We start from the raw sequence: 27173 nt of genomic DNA on the forward strand, positions 1-27173 counted from the left end.
TTCCATCAGCTTGACTGCTAATGGAATAGATGCTACTGGGCGGTAATTGGTGAGTTCATTTGTTTTTTTCTTGGTGTCTTTTGGTATGGGGGTGAGTAGGATGTTGCCATTTTCCTTGGGGAAGAGACCTTGTTGGAGCATGAAGTTTAAGTGGGAAGTGAAATCTGTTGTGAAGCGATCGGGGGCAGATTTTAGTAGGTAGCTGGGACAGGTGTCCAATTTGCAGTGAGTGTCAGAGGCTTTGTTAATCGCCTGGATAATTGTTTCGGCAGTGAGGAGAGAGAATTTTGACCAGGTTTGATCCACTGGGTATTCTCCTGAGGTTGGGTCCAGGCCATTGATGAAGTTTTCGATATCAGTGGTGTTCTGAGGAAGATTGTTTCGTAGTTTTACAATTTTTTCATTGAAGTAATTGGCAAGTTCGACTGCCGATGGGATGTCTGATTTGGTTGTGGTGACTGAAGTAGTGTCCAGTAATTTATGTACGAGTTGGTATAGTTTCTTTGTGTCTTTGTGATTTGGTCCTGTTTTGGTTTTATAGTATGACCTTTTGGTTTGTCTTATTGCATATTTATATTTCCTTTGTATTTGATTCCAAGCATTGAGTGTGTGATCGTCTTTTATTTTTGTCCGTGCTCGATATGATAGACCTCTGTCATATCTCCCCTCAGCCGTCTCTTCTTCAAGCTGAAGAGCCCTAGACGCCTTTCCTCATAGGGAAGTCGTCCCATCCCTTTATCATTTCTGTCGCCCTTTTCTGTACCTTTTCTAATTCCACTATATCTTTTTTGAGATGCGGTGACCAGAATTGATCACAATATTCGAGGTGCGGTCGCACCATGGACCGATACAAAGGCATTATGACGTCCTCACTTTTGTTTTCCATTCCTTTCCTAATAATACCTAACATTCTATTTTCTAATGGACCATCCCGAAACCAGCACAGCCCTTTTTACAGCTGTCTAGATAGCTCAGTAACCGCATCAGGGAAAGTAAAGCAGAAAATCTAGGTTCTTCTTTGAACTCAGATCCTGAACCTCAGGCAGGTGAGGAACACCAGGGGGCTTAGTTGATTACTGCTCTTACAGTCATATCTGCTGGCTGGCATTGAATATCCAGGTTTATGTGGTCAGCTTTCTCTTATGCAGTTAAGTGCAATATTCAGCACTTAATTGCATAAGCGGCACCACATAAAGATACGACTGATTTTATATGTTCCTACTTGCCTTGAGTGTAACTAACCATCAAATTATCCCAACTCACTCTGTACCATGCATCTTGTTTCCATCACATATCTGCTCTTGATCCCTCAGCTATATGGTAAACCATATTGTAGAAAATCTTTAGCATCATATCTATATTAGTTGAATGCTCTAATGCATGCTTATTAGGTGTATCATTAGTATTATGCTAACATTGTATTATATCTCTGGTATTTGAATTCTAGTGCTGTTAGATGTGTATATTTTTGACACTCATGGTAGTTCTATTGTTAGGTTTCAGTTTACTATTTTCAAGTTTTCTTCATTTATTGCATTTATGTTTATACGTGGTCATTTTACTATTGTTATGCTGTTAACAAAATTGTAAGTTTTATGTTAAACTGCTGTACACTGCCTTGGGTGAATCTCTTCATAAAGGCGGTTCATAAATCCCAGTCAGCCAATCAATCAATAATTAAAAATGTGACCGCTCATCTTAGGCTGTTAAGTGCTGAATATTGGCGCTTAACTGCGTAAGTGCTGACTCTATCCACAGACCGCCCACAAAATAGCCAGCTTTGAGTTTAGCGGTCTGTGGTGATATTCAGTGGTACTAAGCAGTTCAGTGCCACTGACTATCAGTAGGTAGCCCAAACAAGTGATTTAACTGGTCAAGAGCCATTTCTGGCTGGTTAAATCAGTTTGAATATCAACTCCCTGGAAGATTCTGCAGTAGGCTGCAGCTGAGATCGGGAAGATAGCAAAAAGTGGAAAAGGTCTTTCCTAGGACGATGAAAATTAAGCAACCTCAGGACCTCTCTTCTCCCATCTGTGATCAACTAGGTTTGCTTACTCAGTGTTAGGTAGCCTGGTTCTCAAGAAACGAAGGTGAAATGGGTATTGGGCTCCCCTATTTTATGGGCACAAATTAAGCTTTATCCCCTGTTTTTGTCATGGAGATTTCTGCTTTATGGTTAATAAATGATGGTGGGAGGAGGGGTGGATTCTAAAAATGGCCTCGGAACAGTTTGTCCTCTGGACTCTTCTTCATACTTTTATCTGGTAACATAAGCTGAATTTAAGGGCCCCAAGTGATAATTTCTGAGAGGGCCACAGGAGCTAGGGAATGTCCCCCTCAGAAAATCTGGGATCAAGAAAACTAGCTCTTCCCCTCTTGAAGCTGCAGCAGTGGGTGAAAAAGCAATCAGATATTTTTTCCAGATTGGCATTTTCCAATCGCAGTTCTACCATGTGCTAATGTGCAACCTTGAGCAAGCAATACGTCAACTTAATTAGTGCACTGATACAGGGCAGGGGACTTTGCAACCACCTGAATAATCTTGTATAGTATGGCTGATAATGACATTTATGTTTCAATCATTTTTTTTTATTAAGTTGACACAATCAGCTATAACATTTCACATTACACAAGTAAGTACCATAACAGCAGTTGGCATATCTTCACATTTTGTATTTTTATTAATATTAGTAGTTTCCCCCCCTAAACTACTCCCCCTCTCCTCCCCGTTCCTACCCCCTTCCCCCCCCCCCCCCAAAGCCTCCCCCCCTTTTTCCCTCTATGCCCCATAACAAGCAGAGGTTACAGGAACAGCAGCAGCAGGGATTATAAGTTCAATATCTGGCTCCGGACCATTGGGGTCAAGGTTTCCCAAAGGGGCGCCCAGCTGCATTCAAATTGTTGTTGTCTTATCGGTGGCTGGTTCCGCATTGCCAGATGCTCTGTACGTAAAAATATAAGCATTTGAGTTCGCCAATATTGCAGTGATGGTGGTCTGTTCCCCAGCCACTCCTGCAGGATTGCTTTTTTCGCAACTACTGTGGCTCTTTTTACAAAGTCTGTGAATCCCTTCGGCGTTGGCTTGCTTAGCCTTGGGTGTCCAAAAAGCAACTTTGGATCATATGTCCATCTTCGAGACCAGTGTTCTGTTACTTGTCGCAGTATACTTTTCCAAAACTAATGACATTTATGTGAATGATAAGTACTGTATTTCATGGTACCTTGTCTTCTCCTCCAGGTCTATCCTTTTAGAGAGCTTCCTACTGAGCATGTGGAATGGGAAGAGCTCAACTCAGCCATAAAACACCTTTGCTGCTTCTTTCAGGAAAACTCCCAGAGTTGTTAAAGCAGCAACAAGATGAGAACTGACAAAGTGACTGAATCACTTCAAGTGTTAGCATGCCAAGGTAAAGAGGAGACGAAAAAGTCAGCTGTAAAAAAAAATATATATACAAGCAGATTGCCACGGTGATTACTATGTCAGGCATATTGTATTTATCTATGTTTAAATTACAGCTCTCACTTATTATCTTTTAAATAACTCACACCCTGGGTGGATGAAGACTGATGTAGCCTAGGACTGACCGAGTGGGCGGCTTACAGCTGCATAACCCACAAGCTGACAAGGATAATAGGTGAAGTACATCATTTTAACTTCCTTCTGACTCTGCACTGAGCTATCCCGGACAATTAAATTCTTTAAACTTAGAAGTCAAGGAGCTGTGTAAAATCTCACTATACCAGCAGAGAGTTTGTTTACAGCTCTGCTTTGCTAGCAATAGAGAGTACACATTGGACCTTGGAGTCATCAAGACGTGGAAGACACTTTACAATAGAAAATTACAGCCTGATATTTCATTTCATTAATACTTGTCTGCAATTGCCAAGGTTGTTTTTTTTTTTTTCTCTCTCTCTCTCTTTTAAACAAAGAAAACTAACATTGTAAGGGGCTGTTTCTTTCTCCCTTGGATTTGTCAGCCTTTAACCAATGGCATCAGCTGGGACACAGTGCTGAAGGCATGCCCAGGTCGAAGCGTAACTTGGATCTCCTGCAAATACACCATCTTGTGTAAAGTGCCAACTGACCTCGCCTCCCTAGAATGAAGACAGAAAAGAAACAGCTCATGAAAATGAAGAAGAAATGTATCATCAAGAACGGAACGGTCAGGGAGATGCTGGCCGAGGCCCTGGGGACCTTTGTAATGATGGTAAGAGAATTCCTTCCCCCCAAACACTTTGCTGATTCAGTGATCTGCCCTTTCTGGACTGATCACCTGTTCAGTTAATGCACCATGTGTACCTGTCAATGGTTAAGCTGTGTACACACTCGTCTCAGACAGGCATGGTGTCGACTGCGCCTCTGACAAAGCTGCTGAAATAACACATAGAAAGTGTATCGACAGGAAAGCACAATGGCAGAGAAAAATGGACCTCTTTAGATGAACTTTCTGTTTCTTATCTTTCTGCTTATAGTTACTGAGTTTGCACTTATACAGAAACATAGTATTTTCAGACTCCGTTAACTGCACAGGGAAAAAAATAAAAAAAGAGAGTATGAAGCTTGCTCCGAGTTCTTTCCTGAGCAGATATAATGGTCTGGGAATGGCAAGTGGTTCTCTGCTCTCTAGGCAAATCAAAGGTCTAATGGCTTCTCTCCAAGGGCCACATGAGCGGGACAAACATTATTATGTATTTTCTTAAATGTGCTGTTGGAGGCTGGTGAATGACGGCTGCAGTCTGATTGGTTGGTAAGATTATTTTATGATGATCATAATCAGTGTGTTGTAATAGTCAGCTAGTGGAACTGGTGCTACATTGAACACATGTCAGCTCATATAAGACTTTTAAAAATCTATATGCTAGAAGGATTGTGTGGATGCTTATAATGGGCATTACATATAAGGTTAAAAGTGCTTTATAAAGTGATCATTTTGCTATAAATGTAAAGCCCAAAACAGAGCAAAAACAAATCTATGCAGCGGCCGTTGTAAAAATGACTGCTCTTGGGCTAATTTCTGCAAAATCAGTTCATTTTGCGTATACCACGAGAGGAATAAATGTCACCCTTTTGCAGGATATGTTGGAGATGATTTGAGTTTCTCTAATTTACTGCTAGTGCTCGTCTCAGCACTTGAATTGTGCCATAAGGAGTTTCCTTCTATTTTATTTATTTGTTACATTTGTGTCCCATAGTTTCCCACCTATTTGTAGGCTCAATGTGGCTTACATAGTACCAGAGAGGCATTTGCAGACTCCGGTGTAAACAAATACAAAGTGGTCCATAAAATCATTCACGGAGATGCCCCAGCCTACATGTTAGACCTTATTGACTTGCCACCCAGAAATGCTAAAAGATCAGCACGCACATTCCTGGATCTTCACTTCCCCAGCTGTAAGGGACTAAAATACAGATTAACACATGCGTCCAGCTTTCCCTACATGAGCACGCAGCTATGGAACACATTGCCACTTAACCTGAAAACAATTTACGACCTAATCAACTTTCTTAAATCACTGAAGACTTATCTCTTCAACAAGGCATACCACAATGATCCATAATAGGAACTGTATCGCATCTCCACTTTCCTATTATTCTGAATGTTTTCTTTACATATCTGATTGCTTAATTCTATTATGTTATCCATGTTCTTTATGTAATACCAATTGTATCTTTTAATCTGGAATGGCGAATGCCATAACGAAACACTGTAAGCCACATTGAGCCTGCAAATAGGTGGGAAAATGTGGGTTACAAATGCAACAAATAAATAAATAAATAAATAAATATTGTGGTAAGATAAAGTTCATGTGGCTCAGCCACATTAGGGAATCGTACAACGGAAGAGTTGTGTTACGTCCATTACGTACTTTAGTTTTGTTGTGTTGCAGAGATCTGGCATTTATGTACGGTTGGTAGGGTAGAGTTCTAGAGTTCACGAGGTGTAGTATGCACTAGCAACATAACAAAATGTACTTGAAAATTATTTTTAGTCCAGCCAGTGACAGCTTATACAATTGAAACAATCGTCTGTATCCTTTCTTGGCCTCCGCACCAGTTTAGTATCTGCATTCTTGAGCTTTTCTCTTTTGCTACTGTGTCCAGTTTTCTTGCTTCAAGCCTTGTATCACCCGGTCTGCACTGACCTAGGAATCTTTTCTCCAAACTATGGGAGAGAGAGAAAGATACTGAGTGCCGTCCTAGGGCTCTTCTGTGTGGGTTATGGAAGAAAAGAGATAAAACACTGAGCATGGGACCAGGGGACTCCTTTCTTGAGGCACCTGACAGATAACAGAAGTGAAACAAGGTCTGGGATCCCTGTTTCTGGGGCTTGACTAGGTGTAGGCATTAGCACAGACATTGCAAAACAAAATCAGAGCAATGTACATTAAAAAACAAAAAACAAAGTCTAAAAGGCAGAAAGGAACTCCATTAAAAATATAGGACAGAGACCATCATTCATCACAGTCATTCAGAAAGAGAGAGGAGAAAACATAGTAACACAGTAGATGATGGCAGAAAAAGACCTGCACGGTCCATCCAGTCTGCCCAACAAGACAACTCATGTGTGCTACTTTTTGTGTATACCCTACTTTGATTTGTACCTGTGCTCTTCAGGGCACAGACAGTCTGCCCAGCACTATCCCTGCCTTCCACCACCGGCTCTGGCACAGACCGTATAAGTCTGCCCAGCACTATCCCCACCTCCCAACCACCAGCCCCGCCTCCCAACCACCGGCTCTGGCACAGACCGTATAAGTCTGCCCAGCACTATCCCCGCCTCCCAACCACCAGCCCCGCCTCCCAACCACCGGCTCTGGCACAGACCGTATAAGTCTGCCCAGCACTATCCCCGCCTCCCAACCACCAGCCCCGCCTCCCAACCACTGGCTCTGGCACAGACCATATAAGTCTGCCCAGCACTATCCCTGCCTCCTAACCACCAGCCCCGCCTCCCAACCACCGGCTCTGGCACAGACCATATACGTCTGCCCAGCACTATCCCCGCCTCCCAACCACCGGCTCTGGCACAGACCGTATAAGTCTGCCCAGCACTATCCCTGCCTCCTAACCACCAGCCCCGCCTCCCAACCACCGGCTCTGGCACAGACCGTATAAGTCTGCCCAGCACTATCCCCGCCTCCCAACCACCAGCCCCGCCTCCCAACCACCGGCTCTGGCACAGACCGTATAAGTCTGCCCAGCACTATCCCCGCCTCCCAACCACCAGCCCCGCCTCTCACCACCGGCTCTGGCACAGACCATATAAGTCTGCCCAGCACTATCCCTGCCTCCCAACCACTAGCCCCACCTCACAGCCTTGTCAGTTCCGCTAGCTAACCGCTACATTCTCTTTAAAGCTAAAATTAATCAAAAAAGCTGTTGCAAAAAGATGAGTTTTTCGGCCCATCTTGAAATCTCCAAACTCTGGAGTAGATCACAGTGAAAGAGGGAGGCTATTCCATAGAAATGGAGCTAAAAAAAACAACCCAGAAAGCACTCTTGCAAGTCAACTACCAGTGCACTTGAAATGGATTAGGGAGGACAAGTCAGTCTGTCTCTTCCCCAGTGGCTGTGAGAGGAGAAATATTAAGAATGGGACTGGGGATCCCCCTCAGAGGATCCTAGGAACAGACAGTAATAAACACAGGAAAGATATTACAAAAAATCACTTTCACTTGTCATATCTATTAGAATAACTAAGGGCCTGATATTTAACAGATTTATGCTTCTTTTTATTTAAGTTTTAGAGGTCTTTTTATTAATATTATCCAGCTTATTTTCGAACGAGATCGCCGCGTCGATCTCCAGAAATTGGCCAAATCGGCATAATTGAAAGCCGATTTTGGCCGGCTTCAAGTGCTTTCCGTCACGGGGCCGGTGAAAGTTCAAAGGGGGCTTGTGGCATGGTAGCGAAGGCGGGACGGGGCATGCGTTTAGATGGCCGGCTTCGCCCGATAATGGAAAAAAGAGCCGGCTGTCATGAGAATTTGGTCCGCTTTATATGGACCCTTTTTTTTCAGGTCCAAGTCCCTAAAAAGGGCTCCAACTGACCAGATGACCACCGGAGGGAATCGGGGATGACCTCCCCTGACTCCCCCAGTGGTCACTAACCCCCTCCCACCCTCAAAACAACAACTTTAAAAACTTTTTTTGCCAGCCTGTATGCTGTATGTCATACTCAGCTCCCTGACAGCAATATGCAGATCCCTGGAGCAGTTTGTAGTGGGTGCAGTGCACTTCAGGCAAGAGGACCCAGGCCCATCCCCCCTACCTGTTCCACTTGTGGTGGTAAATGTGAGCCCTCCAAAACCCCCCAAAACCCTCTGTACCCACATGTAGGTGCCCCCCTTCAGCCCTTAGGGCTATGGTAATGCTGTAGAGTTGTGGCCAGTGGGTTTTGGGGGGGGATTTGGGGGGCTCAGCACCCAAGGGAAGGGTGCTATGCACCTGGAAGCTAATTGTTTTATTTTTTTTTAATTTTTTAAAAGTGCCCCCTAGGGTGCCCGGTTGGTGTCCTGGCATGTCAGAGGGACCAGTGCACTAGAAATGCTGGCTCCTCCCAATCCCAAATGCCTTACATTTCACCAGGTTTGAGATGGCCGGCTCCGGTTTCCATTATGGCTGAAAATCGGAGTCGGCCATATCATCTAACCCCGGCGAGCAATTTGGCCGGCGCCAAACGTATTTCGAAAATACGCTTGGTTCCACCCCTTCGCGGAGCCGGCCCCGAAGATGGCCGCCCATCGATTTGGCCGGCACCGTTCGATTATGCCCCTCCACGACAAATAAACAAATGACAGCACACGAACAAGATATGTCAAGTACAAAGTTGTAATCAGAATCACAAACTCAAACCGCCCCAACAAGTCAGTGACTCTATTGATAGCAAAAATGTCACCAGACTGTGGGAATACAGGTCTGTTACCCTTAATTATTTTAAATCTTTACATTGTTTACCCTTAAAATACAAGATTTAATAACTAACAGATACAGACTGAACAACAGGAGGAAAAGGAAATGATGACAATAATAATATAACTAAAACCCTACCCCCCCCCCCCTCCCCCAAAGCCGGATAAGGCAGAGAATTACCAATCAAAACAATCTAACTCTGATAAGAAAAAGGGATTAAGTTATGGGGGGCAATTCTAGAACTAGGTGCCTCCATTTAGGCACCCCCGGATGCGTGGTAGAGTCCTATTCTATACTGGGGAGCCCAAGCTCCATTATAGAATACTAGTAAAACAGGCCCGTTTCTGACACAAATGAAACGGGCGCTAGCAAGGTTTTACTCGGAGTGTGTACATTTGAGAGAGTGTGTGTGAGAGTGACTGTGTGTGTGAGAGAGAGTGAATGTGCGAGTGTGTGTGTGTGACAGAGAGAGAGTGAGACTGGGTGCGAGTGTGTCTGTGAGAGAGAGAGTGTGTGTGTGAGAATGAGAGTGTGTGCCATGGGCACCCCCTCCCTCCCTTCCTCCGAGTTCCAGGGTCGTCCCCCTCCCTCCCTCCGAGTTCCAGGGTCATCCCCCCTCCCTCTCTCCCTCCGAGTTCCAGGGTTGTCCCCTCCCTCCGAGTTCCAGGGTCATCCGTCCCCTCCCTCCCTCCGAGTGCCAAGGTCATCCCCTACGTCCATCCCCTCCCTCCCTTCAAGTGCCAGGGTCGTCCCCTACCTCCCTCTGAGTTCCAAGGTCGTCCCCCCTCCCTCCCTCCGAGTTCCAGGCTCGTCCCCCCTCCCTCCTTCACTCTGAGTTCCAGGGTCATCCCCTCCCTCCTTCACTCTGAGTTCCAGGGTCGTCCTCCCCCTTCCTCCCTCCCTCCCTGCCGAGTTTCAGGTTCCCCCCTCCCTCTGAGTTTCACGGTCCCCCTCCTTCCCTCCCTCCCTCCCAGTTCCAGGATTCCCCCCCATCCCTCCCTCCTTCCTCCCTCCCAGTTCAAGGATTCCCCCCTCCCTCCCAGTTCCAGGATCATCGTCCCTCCCTCCCTCCCTTCCTCCCTCCCTCCGAATTTTAGAAGTCATCTTCACTTACTAAGTCAGGGTTACGACGGCCGTCAGCAGCGGTAAAAGGCATGCAGGCTCGGCCCTTCTCTCTCTCTCAGCTCTGGTCCCGCCCTCATTTCCTGTTTCTGCAAGGGCTGAGAGAAGGGCTGAGCCTACAAACCTTTTACCGCTGCTGACGGCCACCGTAAACCCGATTTGGTAAGTGAAGATGACTTTTAAAATTTGGAGGGAGGGGGCCTGGAACTGGAAGGGAGGAAGGGAGGGACGACAACACCCTCATGCGTGTGACGTCGCGTTCCGTGGCCTTGCAGCTCTGCAGCGTTTCCTTCCAGTGATTGGTCACTGCTGTTTGTGACGAACCCGGAAGTACGTGACGTCAATTTAGGAGATGGATACAGCAGGAGCACGAATGCTTCAAGGCTTCACTTTCACGGAGTCAGCTTCAGAACGTTGGAGGTGCTTTTTATTATATAGGATTAGCATAAGTTGATACCAATGCACCTAACATTGCCAGAAGGATGCTAGGCTGCATAGAGAGGGGCATAACCAGCAGGAGGTGTTGATGCCCCTCTACAAGTTATTAATTAGGCCCCACTTGGAGTATTGTGTTCAGTTTTGGAGGCCGTATCTTGCTAAAGATGTAAAAAGACTGGAAGGGCTGCAAAGAAAAGCTACAAAAATGGTACGGGATTTGCGTTGCAAACTGTACGAGGACAGACTTGCTGACCTGAGCATGTATACCCTGGAGGAAAGGAGAAACAGGGGTGACATGATACAGATGTTCAAATATTTGAAAGGTATTAATCCGCAAATGAACCTTTTCCGGAGACGGGAAGGCAGTAGAACTAGAGGACATGAATTGAGGTTGAAGGGGGGCAGACTCAGGACTAATGTCAGGAAGTATTTTTTCACAGAGAGGGTGGTGGATATGTGGAATGCCCTCCTGCGGGAGGTGGTGGAGATGAAAACGGTAATGGATTTCAAACATGCGTGGGATAAACACAAAGGAATCCTGTTTAGAAGGAATTGTTCCATGGAATCTTAGTGGAGATTGGGTGGCGACGTCGGTAATTGGGAAACAAAATGGGAGCTGGGCAGACTTCTACAGTCTACGCCCTGATCGTGACTAAATAGATAGGGATGGGCTGGAGTGTAAATTTTAAGGGGCTTCAACGTTAGCTTCAGAACTTTGTACAAGAACAGTACTGGGCAGACTTCTACGGTCTGTGCCCTGAGAAAGGCAAGGACAAATCAAACTCAGGTATACATATAAAGTATCACATACCGTGTAAAATGAGTTTATCTTGTTGGGCAGACTGGATGGACCATACAGTTCTTTATCTGCCGTCATTTACTATGTTACTATGTAACATTATGCACCCACAGTTACATCAGCCATGGCTCTGGAGTCACTGTGGAGATGTAAATATGGCATGGACACATATTGTTATGTATGTAATTGTCGGCTCCGCCCACGCTTCATCCATGTATACACCCCCCTGCATTAAGTGCTTTGTTAATGTTTAAGTGCTCTGCTGGTACTTTCACATGTAAACTGGCCTCTTTGAAAATTTACTAAGGCTGAGTGCTTAAGTTTATACTCAAATTTTCTTTGAACTCTTTGAGCATCAAAAGTGGGTGGAAACAGGGGTGGATTTAGGGTGGGGAAAGAAAGTTAGAAGCTTAGCACTGGTTTTCATCACTAGGGTCATAAATTAGGCAAATGAATGGAAGGCCTAGATTTATAAGCATCATTTTTATAACCCTTTGAGTAGTTTTAGTCATCTAATTCATTAAAATGTAGACAATTAGATTAGAAAACCGGAGAGTCATTGAGACCAACCCTTGTTTGCTTGCTTTACAACCAGGACGGGATTAAGGCATAGGCAAATCAGGAAGGAGCCTAGGGCAGAAAGGTTTAGGGAGGCCCTGTTAGAGAAGCTAAAAAGTGGTTCCCAGGTTGAGTTTTGATCTTGTGAGTGAGCTGTCAGTAGACAGAGCAGGAACAGGTCAGAATCAGCACTGCCTGCAAAAATCTGTCTACCTTCCCCACTGAGAGCAATTGTATAACTTTAGTGATAACATTTATATACCCATTACATACATAAATATTTAGAATAATGTATTTACACATGTATGAGTGCACATACATGCATAACTGTTAAAATTCCACCTAAGCACTATAGTGTAAATACCCACCTAACTTACATAGCATGTATTTGCAAGGGGGCAGTAGTGTAGCCAGAAATTTTTTACAGGGGATGTGTCTTGCTGCATCCCCTGTGCCACCCCCCCCCCTCCCGTAACACCACTGCTGCTGCTGTTCCCTGTCTCCCCTCCATTCTGCCACCGCCCCCCCCCCACCTTAAAATTCTCTCTGCTTAAGTCTTCACCCAGGTTGGAGCAGCGGCACTCATAGGCTGCCTGCGGCCTGCTGTGGGACTTCCTCTCTGAATCATCCCACCCCTTCTGATGCAACTTCCTGTTTTGTGAAGGGTAGGATGGTTCAGGGAGGAAGTCCCGAAGCAGGCCGCCTATGAGTGCCGCTGCTCAGGAGAAGACTAACACCGAGAGGATTTTAAGGAGGGGGGCTGGGTCTGACCACAGATCTGTGACTTCAGTTTCAGCATCCTCTCCTTGGTTAGAAACACCTTGTCCAAACAAGTGTTGAACTGAGCCCCCAAGTACTCCAGTGACTGGAATGGAATCAAACTGCTCTTGGCAAAAATGATGACCCATCCCAACTCCTGAAGCTATAGCACCGCCTGTGCCATGGTCTCCTCACTTTCCTGGAAAGACTTTGAATTAACCAGTCATCGAAATAGGGGTGGACCAACACTCCCTGCATCCTCAAGATGGCCGCAACTATAGCCATCACTTTAGTAGAGGTACTCAGGGTTGTGGCTAGACCAAACACAAAGGTTGAGAACTGAAAAGTGCTTCCCCAGAGCCATCAAACATAAGAACCTCTGGTATTGTGAATGAATAGTGATATGCAGATAGGCTTCTGTGAGATTCATGGAGCTCAGAAGTTCTCTTTACTGCACTGCCACAATCACCGCCCTTAAGATCTCCATTCTAAATTTCAGAGCCTTCAAGTTCTTGTTGACGTGCTTTAAGTCCAAAATTGAACAAAATGATCATTCCTTCTTGGGAAACTCAAAATAAATGGAGTACCTGTCAAGACCCCATTTTCCTGATAGAACTGGGACTATGGCCTCCATCAGAAGCAATCTTTCTAGAGTTGATCTGACTACCTCTACCTTCTGAGGAGACTTTCAGGGGAATTCCATAAAAGTATCAGAAAGGGGACTGGTATGAAGTGATTTGGACCCATCTCCAGAAAAAGAGCCACAGGTACTCACCCACCTGAGACACAAAACTAGAGCTTCCAAGGCTTCATTGGGAATTACAGGCACCTCCTGTGTCCTCCTTTTCAATTTCCCTTCTTATAACCCTGAAAAGACTTTCCTCTGGATAAAAATCTACTCTGCTGGGACACTGCTGACTTCCCTGGATGATACTTATGAGTGTCTCTAAAGTGTTCTTTAATAGCCAAAAAGCTACCGGTTCCTTGTGGGTTTTTTTTTAATGGAAGCCTTAGCACTGTTATGATTCTGTTAGAATTCTGCTAGTCAGACAGGGGAATGCTTGGAACCACTCCTGATTGGTCCGTCAGGGGCTGAGCTGATGTCAGTCTGATCTACTTAAGCTCACCTCTCCCGCCAACCCCTGCTTTGGCGTTTTCTCCAATTCTGCTGAAGCCTTACCTTTGCTCTGTCTGAGCTATTAGCTCTGTGCTTGTGTGGAGTTGTTACTCCTTTCCTGGCTTGCAGTTTTCTATTGCTCTGACTCTGTCTGCTGGCTGCTGCCTGCGTGTGTCTAATTACCTCTCTCACTACACCTGTGTTTGCTCTGGTACTGTGTGGTGAGTTCCTCCTCATTCTTTTCCAGTTCTTTTGTTTTGCTTCCCTTCCTCCAGAGTTCCCTTCCTGATTTGTTTATTTTCTGTTTGGCAGGTCCTGCCCTTTGTTTCTCTCAGTGGGGGTTGTTTGTTTGTTTTTCATTGTACTCCAGATTAACCGGTTGTCTGCAGTGTTCCCTGCCTCTGGTTGCTGTCTTTGTGCTGAGCTTGGTTTAACCCTTTGTCTGTAGAGCTTCTCTGCTTCTGGCAGTTGTCTGTTTACTGCAGTCTTCCCTTTGTGACTGTTTCAGTCCTTTCTTTGCTGTACTACCTCCTGTATTACAGAGCACTGTCCCTTTCTGTGCTGGTTTGTGTGTTAGGCTCCGCACTCCGTTTTGTGGACTTTTCCCTTCCCTGTTTGCTGAGGGTCTCTGCCTACAGTATCTTATATTACAGTCCCTCACTTTCTTTGTGTGTGGTGGGCTACGGCTTGACGTGTTTCTGTGTATGCTTCCCTTTCTCCTTGATTACCAGCACCGAGGGTGTTGCTGATGCTTCAGTCCGCGTGGGGGACCCCTCATTTATTCTCTTTCTCCCCTCCCTAAGTATGAGTCAGTTCCAGTTAGGCCGTGAGGCCCGCATGCTTGAATTCTGAGTGAATCGGTTCCAGATAGGCCGTGAGGCCCACCTGATTGCCCTATCTTCCCTTTTCTGAGGTGCAAGTTGGTTGCTGCATGTGTGTGTACAGGGCTTGGTAGCTGGGGTAGTGTGTAGTGCCTACTCGACCTACCCTCGGCCTAACCCCTATACTAGGCCTCGGCCGGGGCCCAAGGGCTCACAACCAGACTAACAAGCACCTTGTACTCCCCCCAAATCCTTTACCAATGTATCTAGCTCGTCAACAAATGAGCAGCTTCCTTTTATAGGGAAGTTTACTGAGCTGTGTCTTGAACACTACATAGACTGACCAATTCCTGAGTCAGAGCAGATGGCAAGCTTCCACCACAATTTCTATATTCTTTGCTAATGCTTGAATCAAGTCATACAAGGCCAGAAAGGCTATACCTGCCTCCAAACATGATACCTCTGAGAGTCCCTCTGAAAAACCTGCAAGACATCCTTAAGGCAACTGCAGATCTAGTTAAAACTACATAACCACCACAGATCAACACTTGCAAGGCCAACATGGATATTTCAAATGACTGTTTCAATAAGGCCTTCTTCCAACTGTCCTGAGGGTTTTTGAGTGCTGTTCCACCTTCCATTGGGATGGTCATTTTCTTGGCCTCTGCAGACACCATAGCAATTACTTTAGGAAGGCATAATCCCTTTTTCTTCTGACCATGAATCTACTCACCTTTGCACTGGCATTATGCATGTCCCACTCCTCCAGTATGATCTTAATCACCTTGTGGACCAAAAATGCATTGATAGGCTTCTAGATACCTCCAGCAAATAGTCCTCTGTAGCTCCAGTATCGATTGGCCATTCCTCTGAGATCTTCAATTTTACTAGCACCTCTGTAGTTAGGAAAATGAACTAATCCCAGCAAAAGATCCTAACCATTGATGTGTCCTCTTCTGGGATATCCCCTTCTTCCAGCGCTCTTCCCCAGGGTCCATCAGGGCCCCTGAACTCCCTCCAGGAAATTAAAGAATCTGCTGATGCTGAGAGGCCATATCATCCAGCTTATTCTTCAGGTCCCTTCTGGGCTTCTTAGTTGATGGGAGCCTGACTTTCAGCTGCCCTGCAGAGGAGGGGTCCTTTTCTGAGGGACCAATGCCATCCCCTTCCTGAGGCAGTAGACATTTGACAAGCTGTGGTGCTCCAAGTCCAACAACTAAGAGGGACCCTGCCTCTAATCTCCCATTGGATTCAGTAGTGGGGCCCTCCATTTGATTATGCCCAGCTTCCAATACAATCGACATGGCAATGGTTCCCTCCAAAAATATTTTCTACATGCCCCCAGGCACTTCACTTGCCTTCCCCGCTCCTCTTGATATATTGCCACAGATGATCTCTCTCCTAATGCTGTCAAAGTAATCCATCCAACATTGCAATAGTGATTACTGTTGATCACACAACACTTGCTACACTTGGCCTATGCTGACATGCATTGTGCTCTGTTTTCACACCCAGAGCACTCCAGATCTGTTAGTTGGAGGCCAACCCACAAAACAGCTCACCTCTGCCTTTCATTGCTTTAGCAGCCCCAGAGATCTTTCTGTGCCCCTTCACTTCCTCTCTGGGCTCACAGCCTAGACTCCTCCCAAAACTAGGAGAGAAGAACAGAAGGCCCAGCAATAATCTCCCTTGATTTATTTTTATTTATTTATTTATTTATTGCATTTGTATCCCACATTATCCCACCTCTTTGCAGGCTCAATGTGGCTTACAATACATCATGGATAGTGGAAATAAGAAGAGAATCGACATTTGGTATTACAGAAGGATTTTGGGTTGCAAGGTAATGGAATACATGATAGTAATATAACAGAAGGCATTATTAAACATTTCTGGATATATGTGGGGAGTTTCAGATGTGTTGATCTTTGTGGTATATCTTGTCAAAGAGATGGGTCTTCAGTAGTTTGCGGAAGTTGGTCAGTTCATAGATCGCTTTTAGGTTGCGTGGCAGCACGTTCCAGAATTGCGTGCTCATATAGGAAAAGGTTGATGCGTGCATTAGTTTGTATTTTAGACCTTTGCAATTGGGGAAATGAAGATTAAGGAATGTGCGAGATGATTTTTTTTAGCATTCCTGGGTGGATGAGCATGAAAAAGGGGAAGGGGGTAGGAACCTGGCACCACCTAGGCTGTCAGACCAGCCCCAACCAATTGTAGCCCTCTTGTTACTCCTCTCTCTCTCTCTCTTTAACACAGACCTTTATTGAAAGGACCTTGGTCTCAACACTTGTTACCTCCTCAGACCAGATCCACACCACATAGGTCTATGTCAGAAAGAAATGCAAAAAACAATCCTCCCGCACATTCCTCAATCTTCATCCTCCCAAATGTAAAGGCTTGAAATACAAATCAATGCATGCATCAACCTTTTCCTGTACAAGCACACAGCTCTGCAACTCACTGCCACGTAACCTGAAATCGGTCTACGAAATGACCAATTTCCGCAAACTCCTGAAAACTTATCTCTTCGACAAAATATATCATAAAGAACAACACGCGTAACTCTACTTTCTTTAAGAGACCCAGGAATGTTCTTTAATGTCTTCTGCTTTCACACTATCATGTACCTAATGTCTATGGCTTTAACACTATCATGTATTTCACCATCATGTACCCAAAACGTCTGCAAAAACCAATGTACATTCTTTTCTATTTCCAGTATCCACGATGAATTATAAGCCACATTGAGCCTGCAAAAAGGTGGGATAATGTGGGATACAAATGTAATAATCTATATATATAAAAGGCACTTTGAAGCCTCAAGCCGGAAACTTGAGGCGCCCGAGATATCCGGTTTGGCCTGCAGGCTCCAGTCACTGTAGCTCCGACCCTCGCGTCAAAACGCGATGATGTTGAGGGCGGGGCGGCCCTCGCGTCACAACGCGATGACGTTGAGGGCGGGGCGGCCCTCGCAACCACGTCTCTGAGGGACGAAGGGACGAAGAGGAGAGCTCTGCAACTCGGAACGGAGGCACGGAGGGGGTGTCTGCAACTCGGGAGGGAGGGAGGACGGGGGGGGGGATTACCCTGCTAGCGCCCGTTTCATTTTTGCCAGAAACGGGCATTTCTTATTAGTAATAATAATAATTATCTGCTGGAAACAGAAATACTGACTAGTTGTGGACTGCACAGGACCCTATATAGGGGTAACATTATTTAACCAGACTCTCAGTCCATAACTACTACTACTACTTAACATTTCTAAAGCGCTACTAGGGTTACGCAGCGCTGTACAATTTAACATGGAAAGACAGTCCCTGCTCGAAGAGCTTACAATCTGGCAGAGGAGCGTAAACCCGCATGTCTAGAGTGAAAAAGAGAAAAATGTAAATGAGATCCTGGAGGATTTAGGAGAAAACCAACAAGAAGAAGTAGCAGCAGCAAAGAGAGATCAGGACCAACCAGACAAATGAAGGGATGAACAAAAAGTGTATTTCAGTTTTTAGAGAATGAAATATGTCAGTTTCATGTCCAGAAACTAAGTAAAGCAATGACATCTAAGCTACAACACCAGCTTCCTTCTGTGTGGGGCTGTTCTCATGCTATGAGCACGGTTCATGCTTATAAGACTGTCCATCCAGTCTGCCCAACAAGATACACTGATTACGTATGGTATGTGATACTTCATATGTATAATCTAACAATTACTGGAGAATTCAAACTCAAAATAAAATATTCCAACCTGGTAAGTGGAGTTTGATATACAAATGTAATTAGTTTAGAGGTGTCCCTTTAAAATAAAGGAAAAAACTCAAACCGTTGCAGAATTTATCTAACAAATGGAACCTCAAACCTCCAAACAAGGGACCATACCAAAGTACTCACCACACCTTGTATACACAGGAGTAGGTTACTATCATAGGTTCCTACTAAGAAGGAAGTAGAGAAAAAAAGCCCAAGCGCAAAAACTCATTATAAATGAGAACATCGCGTGGGATGAAAAACTCTCCTTCCCTCTTATAAAAATATATTAAAGGAACACCAAAAACCCAAATTGACCCCAGCCCAGAACCAGACTGCCTATAAGGAGACCCCTCGAGAGAAGAGAGCCCAAAGTAACCAACTAGAGAATTATAACAGTAAGGGTAAACCTACACCTACCCACTCTTACTTAGTAAACTTGGTAACCCCCTTCGCCAAGCATCCAAATATAAAGTTTTTTACTTAGCTTAATCCCAGCATGGAAGCTTCCAACGGAACCTGTGTTCTTGATTTGTTAAGAATGCTGGCAATCTACAATCCCCCAAGGGCTCCAGAGCCTTACAAAAATTATTAATCCGACGAAAAAACGCCAGCGTCGGGTCGGCGTTTTTTCGTCGGATTTTTATCCCACGCGATGTTCTCATTTATGAGTTTTTGCGCTTGGGCTTTTTTTCTCTACTTCCTTCTTAGTAGGAACCTATGATAGTAACCTACTCCTGTGTATACAAGGTGTGGTGAGTACTTTGGTATGGTCCCTTGTTTGGAGGTTTGAGGTTCCATTTGTTAGATAAATTCTGCAAAGGTTTGAGTTTTTTTCCTTTATTTTAAAGGGACACCTTTAAACTAATTACATTTGTATATCAAACTCCACTTACCAGGTTGGAATACTTCATATGTATACCATGTATCTGAATTTGACATCAAAGCCCCTGGACAGCTCCACTTCATCACATCCAAATCTATTCAGCCACAATTAGGGCACAGACCTTAGAAGTCTGCCCAGCGCTGGCCTTGTTCTCCAACTTCTGAAGCTGAATCTGTCTAACCACAATCAGAGCACAGACCATAGAAGTCTGCCCAGTATTGGCTTTGCTTCCCAATTACCGTTTTACTTCTTGATCTCCACTAATCTTCTTTGAATCCATTCCTTCTAAACCAGATTTCTTTATGTTTATCCCATGCTTTTTTGAATTCCGTTACCCTTTTCCTCTCTACCACCTCTCGCAGGACCACATGAGCTGGAGCTTGGAGAAGTGATCTATGTGGTTTTGAAATCTCATATATTACTATAGATTTTCTGTTGGTCCATTGCAAGGTAATGAAGCCAATTAATCCATTATACTGTAGATTTTTTATACACAAAAACAAGTGAGAAGTGGACCAATGACTTCAGGACGTAGAGACTATGATGGTGTGTAAAAGAGTAAACTTTATTGAAGACTCGACACAGTACCATGTTTCGGCCACAGGCCTGCCTCAGGAGTCTTAATTGGAGTAAAAAGTGTTTGGATACTTATCCGTCTTAAACGATACACAAAGAAGTATGCCAAGGAAGTGTCCAATACTTTCAGGTCTCAGCAATCATCAAACTCAAGTATAGTGAAACGACAAAATTAAAAAAATATGTTTACAAAACAATATATCAGATATAACATGCATTGCAAATCTTAAGCTACATAGTTGATATAACGACTGACAAGATTCATTATACTACATTACTTTTCAACTCATATGCTGCCCTCCCCCAAAATGAACCCAGAGCAATTTATACCTAGAAAAATGCAATAAAAATAAATCAAAACATACAATAGTATACTTCAAAAACCAAACAAAGCAAAAGTTACATTACTATACCTGCAATTCAGGATAAAATGGCAGTGAATACTAGTGAGAAATAATGCACTTTTTCAGTTTTTAGGCAGGTAAAAAAGAAAGCTAGAACACTAACCCTGGACCCTGTTCTCAGTTATTGTTGTTTTAGTGTGTGATATTTATAGTAAGGAGGAATGTAGCTTAACCTCAGTGTGTAGATTGTTTTGCTTCCAAAACCCTTCCAAAAATGAGGCATCCATTCATGATCCCTAATGTAACACCACTTGTATCTCTCGCTCCGGAAATGGCGATCGCCATGACGGAACATTGTAAGCCACATTGAGCCTGCAAATAGGTGGGAAAATGCGGGATACAAATGCAACAAATAAATACATAAATTTACAAATTGAAATGCTGTGTCTCCTACCCCAAAACATAAAAGGATCTAGGTTTGGACATGTGGGATTTTATTTTTTGACTCCTCATAATTTTGCATGTAAACAAACCTCAGCTGAGCAAACCAGAGTAATTTTGTAAGGCTGAAAGTGCTTTACAGTTGTGCAGGGGAGTGATTAAATTTAAGGGTGTAACCTCTTGCAGAAGAGTGAATAGAGAGGAACCCTACAAGGTTATAAAAGCATCAACTAATCCGGGTCAGTGGTGTTGCCGCATTAGTCAGATATATTTGGCAATGACTGCAATAAGAAGAGCTTGGAATAATGACTCATCTTGAGCCCAGAGTCCAAAGATTGCACCATATTGCCTTACTGTAATAGGATGCAACCAGCTTTCACTAATAAGACATTCAAAGCAGGAAATACAACAACATTTAACAACTCACAGTAACACAGAAACAAAAAGACCATTATCATATTCTACGGTATTAAAGCAAGGTGTTCCTATTAGTGATAAAAGTGATATATTTTTGTAAGATTAAACTTCTTTGGTCATGGAGTTCATAAGGATAGTCACCAAAACTGGTGCAGAGTGAAGGCTGCAAGAAATTCATCTGCAAATGTGAAATATTTATTTATTTATTTAGATTTTGCTCACACCTTTTTCAGTAGTAGCTCAAGGTGAGTTACATTCAGGTACTCTGGCTATTTCTCTGTCCCAGGAGGACTCACAATCTAAGTTTGTACCTGAGGCAATGAAGGGTTAAGTGACTTGCCCAAGATCACAAGGAGCAGCAGCAGAACCGGCCACCTCTGGATTGCAAGACTGGTGCTCTAACCACTAGGCCACTCCTCCACTCCAATCATTTTCTGCTCCAGTTCATACTATTATTGTAGGGGAATGGCTTCTGCAAGAGAATCCTGCTGTTTTGCTCATGCACAGATCCATCTACCCACCATTATAGAGCAGCTGACATGACTGGCCGGGCACAAACCATATTATCGAAAAAAAAGATGGGCGTCCATTTTTTTTTGAAAATACGATCTGTCCCGCCCCTTCACGTACCCGTTCTCGGACATAGATGCCCATGGAAATGGGCGCTCACCTTCGATTATGCCCCTCCATGTAAACCACTTTGAATGTAGTTGCAAAAACCACAGAAAGGCAGTATAACAAGTCCCATTTCCCTTCCCTTTCCCTTAAATCACTTTTGATAGGTGGTTAGGGGCCCATGACCCTTATTGCCTGAAGGCCCAGATCGCCATCAGTCCACCCCTGCTTGTCCTAATTTAAAAAAAAAACGCTATCGACAACAACTCACTCAGAGTGTAATATTTTTTCCAAATTCTATATGCCCACAGCTATGAAACAAAACATCTGGAACGTGAAACTAAGTGTTGATAAACGGACTTTAGAATATGGAATATAATGAAGTTTCATGTTATTGCTTTATAATCTTTGGAAAGTCCTCAGTTTAATCATTGGTCCACAATTTTACAATGTCTCAAAAAGAGTTCATAGATTTGTTTTGCGTTATCTTGCACATAAAAATAGTTTCTAAAAGCATCAAATTACTTATCTTGATCAAAGGCCCCATAGGCGCCCGGTATAAGATGCTTGGAGAGGCTAAGCCTCCCCTGCTGTGCTCTGAGGGGTTTAAATTGTTGATTTACCTCCATCCTCACAACAGGAGCTGCAGTGAAAGCCCTCTAGCCTTGTGTAACCAGTTGTAGAAATTGGGTTAGGGTTTGTGTACCTTACTGCTGAGAGAGCAGGGGGGATTGGCTGGAGGTGTCCTGGGTTGCCAGGGAGATATTTAACAAGGATGACTTCCTGACCTGCACTGAGGACAGATAGCAGCAGAACGGATACTGGGCCAGCATGATCAGAAAAAGTCACCAGACAACAAAGGTAGAAAAGATCATTTTATTTTCATTATAGTGTTTGGAATATGTCCACTTTGAGAATCAGGTGCTCAACATTGTTTATATTTATTTACTTATTTATGGCATTTTATCCCACATTAATTAGGGTGTTTTGTGGCTCTACATGAGAATTGTGATGATATGATCTCTTGTTTCATATTGTTGACGGTCTGCATTTTCCGTATGGGTGGTATATTGGTGTATTAGGTTCTACCCAGTGTAATATTTATGGTACAGTAAGGTTCTGAGTGTGTTTTTGCACAAAGTTGTGCTTAGTGTTTTGTAGTTGAGCGATTGTGGTTAGAATATGCTTTGAGCAACCACTTTATTCTTTGACATATGATACATATCTAATATCTAAATTTAATAAAAGGTATTCATTGTGATTATTTTATTTTTATTTATTTTTTCTGTGTTATCGGACAATTATGTATATAAGCTCCACCCCTGGCCCCACCCCTAACCCTGCCCCCTTTAGCCTCCCCAAACAGTTGGGCCACCGACCGCCTATGAAAGGCCCCAGATGTTAGTGCTAATGCTGTTCCTTTCCTTCTACTGGACTCCAGTTTAATCAAATTGCAAACTGCAGCAGCTACTGAAGACGCCGATAATGAAGGCACTGTCGTAGGATACCAGTAGGGATTTTTGCATGAGCATTGGTTAGATTGGGCATGGGGGATGGCACACCATCCTCCCTCCCCCCAAAAATGTTACAGTTGCTAATGCAAACTTGGTCCCTCTCCCCTCACTGCCAATATCACTTCCTTGCCCTTTGCTTAAGGTCATAAGAATAGCCATACTGGGTCAGACCGATGGTCCATCTAGCCCAGTGTTCTGCTTCCAACAGTGGTCAATCCAGGTCACAAGTACCTGGCAGAAGCCCAATTATTTATTTATTTATTTGAGATCATTTATACCCCGCCTTTTGCCACATGTTTGCAGCCCCAAAGCGGCTTACAATGAGCTAATAAAATAAATACAATTACAGGTACATTACATTAGTGAGGGGCGGGAAGACAGGGTGAGAAGGGAGAGGGAATGGGAAGGGAGACAAAGATGGACGGCAGGAGGCCAAAGGAAAGATGGAGATCCAGGCAGAGGTGATTGACACGAACAGGGCCAGCAAGGCGATCCTCACACGGGAGCTGCAACAGTGCCCTGCTGCAACACATGAAGCACAGAAGAAACAGCAACAGAGTCAGCTGTGCAGGAATCAAAATGGTGGAACAAACGGTCGTCCTCCGCGGCTCCAACCGTCGGGCTCTCCAGACCAAGGACCTCCTCCACTGTCCCTCCATCAGGCCGACAGAAGAGGAAAACTCCAACACGACGGGCAGAAGAGCGAGAAGGCAGCAGACTCCCAACGAAAAATATGAAGAACGAGGGAGAGGCAACAGTGCAGCAACCAGCGGTCAATGGTTGGCAGGCCGTACGACAGGAGGCTCGGGCAGAGCACGCCGAGGACGGTCCTGTAGAGCGATGGAGACCGACAGCAACGACGAACCGAAGAAAGCCCGTGCCAGGAAACACCGGCCCGAGCAAGCACCCCATACTGACCTGGCACCCGCTACCGCACCGACAGAGCAAAACAGGCCACCCGCTGGCACCGAAACACCGACTGCAGCCAGCCGCTCCCCGAATCAACTTGCTCCAAAGCAGATGGCAAAAGGAGCCACAGATCACCACGGACCCCGAAGATCAAAATTGGGCCAGATCCCTGGCAAACAGCGGGCCACTCCGAGATGGTGACAGGAGCCGATGGATCGTCAGCCCGTTAAGCAGCGGCCATTTTGCATTCCATTCTACCAATCCCGGGGCAAGCAGTGGCTTCCCCATGTCCACCTCTATAGCAGACTATGGACTTTTCCTCCAGGAACTATTGCTGTTACCACATCCTCCGGCAACGAGTTCCAGAGCTTGACTATTCTTTGAGTGAAAAATATTTCCTCCTATTTGTTTTTAAAGTATTTCCATGTATAGGGTGGAAGTGTTACTGTATGTATACAGCATCAAGATAACAGGTACAGTACTGGGCGCTAGTGAAAAGGAAGTGCCAGAAATATATCTGAAGAGAAAACGCTCCAAATGACAACATAAATTGTGAATTTTTGATCTCTTATGAGTGAGGGAGAGAGACAGAATTTGAGCACATAAACAGTCAGGTAGAAACAAATTCATTATAATTCTTCAAATGTACTACCCCGTTTCCCCGAAAGTAAGACATCCCCCGAAAATAAGACCTAGTAGAGGTTTTCCTGAATTGGTAGATATAAGGCCTCCCCCGAAAGTAAGACCTAGCAAATTTTTGTTTGAAAGCAGGGCCACCGAGAGCCAGACAAGGCCGCCCCCGGGCCGCCCCCCCCCCCCACCCGAGGTCGCCGGGCCCCCCCCCCTCCACCCACCCTCCGTCGCTCCTGGAACTAACCTTAAACGCCTCCTTTCACCTTCGCAGCAGCAGGGCAGACCTCTTCTTCCTTCCGTGCCCTGCCCTTGCGGACGTTACGTCAGGCGAGGGCAGGACACGGAAGGAAGGAGTGGCCTGCCCTGCTGCTGCGAAGGTGAAAGGAGGCGTTTAAGGTTAGTTCCGGGAGCGACGGAGGGCGGGCGGGCCAACACCGATGTTTCCCCTGAAAAATAAGACAGCCCCTGAAAATAAGACCTAGCGCATTTTGGGGGGCAAAAATTAATGTAAGACAGTGTCTTATTTTCGGGGAAACACGGTATCTACAAGGTACAGCATTAATAGTAAACTGGTAAATTTTGGCAAAATGAGTAGCAGCCACAGCAGAAAGCAAGCAATACATATTGAGAAAAAATAAAGATTCTGAGAGTAAAAAAAAAAAGAATCTGAAGCTGACTGCATGGCTGAGGCATTCCTGCTCTCTGTATCCATCTCCTGAATTGACATCACGTACTTCCGGGTTCATCACAAGCAGAAGTGACCAACCACACGAGGTTTCTCGGCTTCAGAATGTTGGAGGTGCATTCTATTAAATAGGATTGGTCAGTTCCTTTCCTATATAATAAAACGCACCTCCAACATTCTGAAGCTGACTGCATGGCTGAGGCATTCCTGCTCTCTGTATCCATCTCCTGAATTGACATCACATACTTCCGGGTTCGTCACAAGCAGAAGTGACCAACCACACGATGTTTCTCGGCTTCAGAATGTTGGAGGTGCATTCCATTAAATAGGATTGGTCAGTTCCTTGAAGCACAGCCAGAGCTCAGCGTCCTGCACAGTAACGCTCAGACACCAGAGAGAGAGAGTGGGGGGGGGGGGGGGGGGGGGGCTGACACCAGAGAGAGGGAGGGAGGGGAGCCTGACACCAGAGGGGGGGCATCTCTGTCACACACACACTCTCTCTCTCTCTCACACACTCTCTCTCTCTCTCTCTCATAGTCAATGTCTTTCTCTCTCTCACTCTCACACACTGTCTCTCACACACTCTATGTCTCACACTGTATCACGTTCACTCTCTATGTGCCACACAGTCACTCACACACTCTCTTGGTCTCATACACTCAGTCTCACAGAGAGTCTGTGTCTCACACACACTCTCTCTCTCGCACACACTGTATCTGTGTGAAACACACTCTCTCTCACTGTGTCTCACATACGCACTTGAACACACTCTCATTCTCACACACACACTCTCTCTCTCAAACACACACTCGCACCCAGACTCACTCTCTCTCTCTCTGTCACACACACACACACTCGCACATTCACTCTCTCTCTCACACACAGTCACTCTCACATACACTCTCTCAAACATACACACTCCGAGGAAAACCTTGCTAGCGCCCGTTTCATTTGTGTCAGAAACGGGCCTTTTTTACTAGTAAGTAGAATAAGATGTGGCTTAACTCACAGCTGCTGTGTTGCAATAGGTAATTCTCCAAAATGTCCAACAAAAATCTTAGAGGTCCTTTTACTAAGGTGCGCTGAAAAATTGCCTGCGCTAGTGTAGGCACATGTTTTGGACATGCGCAGATCCATTTTTCAGCATGCCTGTAAAAATGCCTTATTGGGGGGGGGGGGCAGAAAATGGATGTGCAGCAAAATAAAAATTGGCGTTCATCCATTTTGGGTCTGAGAACTTACCACCACCCATTCACTTAGTGGTAAGGTTTCATGAGTTAACCGTATGGTAATCGACTACGTGCGTACAGTACGATTACCACCCGGTTAGCACTTTCGCGCCAGAAAATAAAATATATTTTCCGGCGCACATAGCGGATTCACGTAAAAAATGGGCTTGAACCAACGCGGCTTAGTAAAAGGGCCTCTTAGTCTTCCCATGTCTCCTGGGGCTGGGGCGGGACAGGAGGAGAGTGAGGCATCCCACAGTTCCTTGGGGCCAAACAGGGAGGGAAGAAGCCTTCAATGATTTCTCAGAGCTGAATGCGAAGGGACACAAGCCTTTTCTTGGCTTCTCAGGTCAGGGTGGGGAGAGGCACAGATCTTCCAATTAGTTTGACAGGGTCGGTAGGGACAGGCCTTCCCATGGCTACTTGGGCCTAGACTGACAGAGTTACAAATCTTCCTGCAGCTTGTTGAAGTCAAGAGGGATGGGAGGCAGACTATTCCCAGTTCTTCAGGGCTAAATAAGGAGGGAAGCAGACCATCTATTTTTCCTTAGGGGTGGATGGAGAGGGAGGGAGGTAGACCTGCTGGTAGCTCTCGTTTTGTACACCAAGAGGCTTTAAACATTTTTTTAAAATGCTATATTCCTGGATACAA

The 27173-nt window shown here is 45.0% G+C and overlaps 1 protein-coding gene across 1 annotated transcript in view; it reads left to right on the plus strand.

Annotated features, from left to right (window-relative positions):
- The first annotated feature begins 3543 nt into the window (after positions 1-3543).
- LOC115461833 (aquaporin-7-like) overlaps positions 3544-27173 on the plus strand; it is an 82839-nt gene continuing 59209 nt past the window's right edge. The window contains exons 1-2 of the mRNA XM_030191892.1: positions 3544-3635; positions 3979-4208. Coding sequence (XP_030047752.1) covers positions 4101-4208 — 108 coding nt within the window. The 5' untranslated portion in view covers positions 3544-3635; positions 3979-4100. The remainder of the gene's footprint in view (positions 3636-3978; positions 4209-27173) is intronic.

This window comes from Microcaecilia unicolor, chromosome 2, assembly GCF_901765095.1.
Source record: "Microcaecilia unicolor chromosome 2, aMicUni1.1, whole genome shotgun sequence".
In the NCBI taxonomy this organism is placed as follows: domain Eukaryota; kingdom Metazoa; phylum Chordata; class Amphibia; order Gymnophiona; family Siphonopidae; genus Microcaecilia; species Microcaecilia unicolor.